Consider the following 5,378-nt stretch of genomic DNA (forward strand, 5'->3'; position numbering starts at 1 on the left):
TCAGCGCTGACCACAGCAAAACCGGAAAGCGAGCTGGATGCCTGGTGATTCCCGAGGGAGAGCTGGGCGGGCAGCACACCTGCGCCTCACCCCAGCGCTCTCGATGGGACGGAAGTTCCAGAAGGGTCCGTGCTCCCTCCCAGGCGCCGTCGGAAGCGGCTCCCGTCCATCCCACCCCAGTGCAGCCGCTCCCCGCTGCCGACAGCAGGACCCTGTGGCTCTGCCGCCGCCCCGCTGCTCCGGGCATCGCTCCGGCTCCCGCTCGCCCCGCAGCGCCCGTGTCCCGTCGACACCACATTCGTCCCCGCCGGGCGTCGGCACGCGGCTGGAGAACAGGCGTCGATGCGCAGCCCGCAGAGCTCGTCTGCAGACCGCGGGCCGGTCGTACGGGTCGGAAAGGCACAGATCTGCAAGCCTTCCCGCCGGAGCATCCCTTGGAAATCAGGGGCGAATCCTTTGGGCATCACCTCTTACTCAGCATGGCAGAGTCCCCGTCGCTTCCGAGCCGGTGCCGGCAGATCTCCCGGCTGCCTCTGCCACGCGGGCTGGAGACAACGGCCTCCCGAGAGCCCTCCCGACCTGTGCTGGCGCACGTGCCCATCGTCATTGCCGTTCCACCCAGGCATTGAGGAGCCTTCCTCCTTGGCGTCTCCAGACGCAGGTCAGACGTCCAGGACCAGCGGGGCGGTGAAGCAGGAGTGCCGCAGCCCGAAAGTGTGGGCCGGCGCCTGTGGCTTGGTCAGAGTCACCTGGACGGGGAAAAGCAAGAGGAGAAACACGTGGCAGCGGGACCTGGCTCCCCAAGAGGCTCGAGGCCGCCCGGCGCGCCCGGCTGGTGGGCTGCGGAGCGGAGCAGAGCCCAGCGGCCGCCTCACCCTGCCCAGGCTGTAGGCTGCCGGCCCCGGCTTCACCGTCTTGTCGGTGTTGAGGCTGGTCCTCATCCCCATGGTGTAGGCGGGGGCCCGGGTTTTGTAGCCATCCATCTTCACCTTGGGGAAGGCGGCAGGACCTGGCGTCTGTAAGAGAAGCGGGAAGGGGGCTGGGGGTCACGGGCAGGCACTGGCTCCCGCTGGGCACCCATGCGGGATGGCCGGGAATGGCAGGGAGAGGCTTGGAGCCACAGGAGCTCCGGCTCCCCTGCGGAGGGGCGGATTTCCCGGGTTAGATCCTCAATAGCGCCGACGAGCTTCGCCCCACCAAAACCATCTGTTGGGAAGGGAGGGCCCGCAGAGAGCCGGGGCACCCGGGATTCTGCGTGAAGAGGGGCTGCAGCGGGCGCCGGAGCCCTCCCGCCGCCGGGAGAGCAGCGAGGCACGGCTCACCTTGGCCAGGTCTTCGGCAAAGCTGTGGTGCTTGCTCTTCCCCTGCATCGAGTAGCACGGGCTGGCGTGGGTGTGGGCGGTGTTGGGCCCCATCATCCGGGGCAGGGTGTAGGCGTTGGGCCCTGGAGGGGAACGGGAACGGGAACGGGGTGGGGATGGGCAGAGCGTGCCGCGGGGAGCGGGGCAGCCTGCCCAGCCGGCTGCGGGAGCGCGAAGGATGCCCTGCTCCTCCTCCCGCACCTCCGTCCATCGCATCGTCCGTTCTGCCCAGGGGGGAGCGGAGCCGGCGCCCCGGGGCTCCGAGCAGCTGGCGGGGGGACCGCTGTGCCCAGCTGTGCGGCTGCTCCGGGGCTGCCGGCTGCATCCACCTCCCCGTGCAGCCGCCCTACCTGGGAACTGCTCGCATCGGACTTTCTGGCGAAAGGCCATGGAATGCGCCGGGGAGCTTTTGTAGATGTGTTTCTTGGCTGCGTCGATGGAGTAGTCGCCTGGGGCAGAGAAGAAGCGGAGAGAAGCAGTGCAGCTGGGCTGCTCTCCCCCAGCCCAAGCGGGAAGCCCAGGAGGAGGTGCCCAGCCCTGTTTGATGCCTGTCGGCACCCCCCTGCAGCCCTCTCGGGGGTGGGCGGACGGCTCTGCACCCCGGCAGCGTAGGGGGGGGGGGGTTCGTGCCGGGGAGAGGGTCTGGAGGACCCCTACTCACTCGGTCCGGGGGTGACATCCATCTTGTTACCGGGCAGCCGCCTGCCCAGGTGCTGCGCCGAGCCCACGTGCTTCCCGTGCCTGGTGACCGAGGGCGGGACGTAGTAGCAGGGACCCGGCGAGCAGTCCTCTGCCATGCGGTGCCTGGGCCCTTGGAAAGTGTAGGCGGGGGCTTTGGCCTTCGTGGGGTTGTGAGAGAGGTAACCTGGGAAGAAAAGCCCGTAAAGGTGGTTTCTAAGCGCTGTAGTGGAGTTGCCGGCCTCAAGAAATTCCTTTCCTGTGTGACTTTTTCCTCCAAGAACAATACCAGCGGGCAAATACAAGGGTACAACGACTTCCAGCAACACTGTGCCATTAATCAAACATCACCAAAATGCTGTTTTTCTGAAGTATTAAACTGTGAAAGAGCTGCTGAGCCAACTCCAAGCAAACATAAAGATCGCTTCTGTGATGTTTTGCTTTCCTGCAGCCCCAGTGGGAAAGAAACACCTTAATGCTATTTCGGAGGAGAAGAAAGTGAAGGAGAAGAAGCAGCTGAAAAAGGAGGAGAAGCATAGGAAGAGAAGATGAAGTAGAAGAGGAGATGATGAGGGGGGAGGAGAAGAAGAGGAGGAGAAGGCAGAGAGGAAGAGCAGAGCAGAAGGAAAAGATGTGGTGGGAGCAACAGGTTGGTAGCAGAGACATGACACAAGTGTCCTCCTGTGCCCCCTGCGCTCCGCAGAGCCGGGCAGCTCATCCCTGGGGCTTTCCCACCCACAGCCCGAGCCTTCCTCCGGCTGGCGCCCGCCCGCACAGAGCTGCGAGCGGGGGGCTCGGGGCTGTGGTCCCGAGGCAGGGGTCTGTGTGCCACCCTGTCCCTCACCGCGCCGGCCTTACCGGTTGTCCCAGGGATGGTGTATTTGGGCCCCGGGCTGGTGAACTGTGCCATGATGAAGCCACGAGGGCGGTGGGGTCTCCAGGAGCCCACCCAGGGCTCGTCCGTGGTGGAGGTGCCGACAAAGTCTGGGGAAGAGCAGGGGAGCTGCTGAGGGGGTCCCGGAAGGGGCGCGGGGCCAACCCCCCCTCCCGGGGCAGCGGCAGGGTTTCACCTCTCTTGGATGTGGCCATGGGGCCGGGCGCGGGCGAGATCTTCGGAAGCGGCAGCTTGTGGTCGGGGAGGGCGGCGAAGGGGAGGACGGTCAGCGATGGAGCAGGAGGGCTGTGGAGCCACCGCCAGCGTCGGGGCACGCGACTGGGTTTGTTGTGGTGACGCGCGGTGACGTCACTGTGGGTCCGTGTTGGCACAGCAACAGGCAGAACGCTGCTGTCTTCTGCGTTCCGTCTGGGAGCACTGTTGGGACTGCGATGGTTCCGTCACTGTGAGGGATGCGATGACGCGACTGTGCACCGGAATGGCCGGAATTTCTGCGCTGTTTTCCAGCCGCCGCTGCAGCGCGGGCTCCTTTCTCCCGGGCAGTACAGCTGGGCCCGGTGCTCGTCAGCACAATTTGCCATTGGGGTTCTCGTTAGCGAGGTCAAACCTCCGTGGTGCCACTTCTGGGAGCTCGTCCTGGCACACGCAGCCCAGAGCGGCGTTTCCGCGGGGCAGAGACCAGGCAGGCTCTGCCGTGCGCCTTCACGCAAGGATCGCCGGCCGGCAGCTGCAGCTCGGCAGCGTTTTCACGTTTCTCCCCAAGAAGTCGAATCCCGTTTTTTACGGGTTCTTCGTCCCGCCAAGAGCCGCGGCCCGCACCACGCAGCCTCCGCTCTCGGGACTGGGGGTCTCGCCAAGGCAGCCGCTGCCCCAAGATGGCTGGGCGTTGGTCGGCGGCTGCCGCCACATCACTGGCTTTCCTTCTGCTTTCCCTGCACTCGTTAAACTGCCGTTATCGCCACCCTCGCGTTCTTCTTGCTTTTGCCCTCCCCAGTCTCTGCCCCATCCCACTGCAGAGGGGAAAGCAGCGAGCCACCGAGTGAACGACCCCAGGCGTCGCCCAGCACTCTGCTCAGTGCCCGCTGAGGCTCGTGGCTCCTGACTTTGGTGGCTCGGGACCCTCGGGGGTTCTGTTTCATTGCTGTCAGTTACAGAAGGGTGCTTGTGCGAGGGGCTGCCTCTGTCCCCTGCCCACTGCCCCATGGGTGGCCAAGGGACCCAGGTGACCCCCTTCACCCCCCCACTGCCCCCCAGGGATCCAGGCGTCTGTCCCTCTCGGGTCCTGTCCCCACCCAGGCACAAGCAGGGACACAAAGCACAGCTCACACCTATTTTATTTATCGTCCCCGAATGCGACAAAGGGGCCCAGGGTGCTCCCAGGCACGAGGGGATGTCACCAAGGTGGGGGGACAACACAGTGTGTCACGGGGGCTACAGGGAAAACACGGGGTGTCAGCACACACCGAGGGGACTCAGCGGGGTGGGGGGACAATGTGGGGGTGATCCCAGGGCTGGGGGGTGGTGGGTGATGACATGGGGTGACCCCATGTGGGTGTGGGGACAGGGGGGTGACCCTGCACACTTCTGTGTGGGGACACGGGACATCCTGTAAGGGGACTGATGGGGGGCAGGTTCTCCCCATATACGTAACAGCGGCTAAGAGATGTCCCCCTCCCAGAGATGTCCCCACTCGGCTGTGCCTCACGGTGACACACGTCCCTGCACCCTCTGCTACGCGACGCCACGTCCTGCACAGCACCCCCGTGTCCCCCTCCCTACCCGCGCTCGCAGATGAGCTCGACGACGCTGTGCTCCGTGGGGACGGGGTCAAGGCAGCAGTGGGCAGCGCTGGCGGCCACCTCGTCCAGCAGCCCCTGCACCACGCGCTCGGCGGCGGCGAAGCGCCAGAGGTAGAGCTGCAGGTAATGGCCGTCCACCTGCACCTGCTGCAGCCCGAAGCGCCCCAGCGTCCGCAGCCGCACGCACTCCAGCAGCGTCTTCAGGCTGATCTTGATGATCCCCGTCAGCACCAACACCTGGGACGCGGGGACAGCGGGGACATGTGACACAGGGGCACGGGGATGGCCCCGAGCCACACCTGCCCGGGGACGCGGGCACACTGGGGACACCCCTCTGCAGGCCATCGGCTCCTAGGATTCTCTTCTCCTGGTCACCAGTCCCCAGGGATCCCCCGAGCCCTGACACATGGGGACACTGGGAACATGCGGCACAGGGGAATGGGGGCTCCTTTGGCCCGGATTCTTGAAGTGCAGGGAGGCCCCAAGCCTCCTCAGCACGGGCACATGGGTGACAGGATGGACACCCTCGTGCTGGCTGCCACTGCCAAGCCTGGGCACGTGAGACAGTGGGACATAGGGGACACCCCTGGCCTGGCTGTCAGGAGCACAGGGAGGCCACAAGTCAGCATAGGGACACGGGGACAC

The 5,378-nt window shown here is 65.7% G+C and overlaps 1 protein-coding gene across 1 annotated transcript; it reads right to left on the bottom strand.

Moving 5' to 3' along the window:
* Positions 1–662: 662 nt before the first annotated feature.
* Positions 663–5,078, bottom strand: LOC104331812 (ciliary microtubule associated protein 1A-like). The gene is made up of 8 exons (XM_075427117.1): positions 4,714–5,078; positions 3,110–3,285; positions 2,898–3,023; positions 2,023–2,226; positions 1,712–1,810; positions 1,323–1,444; positions 876–1,016; positions 663–749 (listed from the first exon to the last, which is right to left on the bottom strand). The coding sequence occupies exons 1-8, from the start codon at positions 5,076–5,078 to the stop codon at positions 663–665; spliced, it is 1,320 nt and encodes a 439-aa protein (XP_075283232.1).
* Positions 5,079–5,378: the final 300 nt, after the last annotated feature.

Source organism: Opisthocomus hoazin, chromosome 7 (assembly GCF_030867145.1).
Source record: "Opisthocomus hoazin isolate bOpiHoa1 chromosome 7, bOpiHoa1.hap1, whole genome shotgun sequence".
NCBI classification, from domain to species: Eukaryota; Metazoa; Chordata; class Aves; order Opisthocomiformes; family Opisthocomidae; genus Opisthocomus; species Opisthocomus hoazin.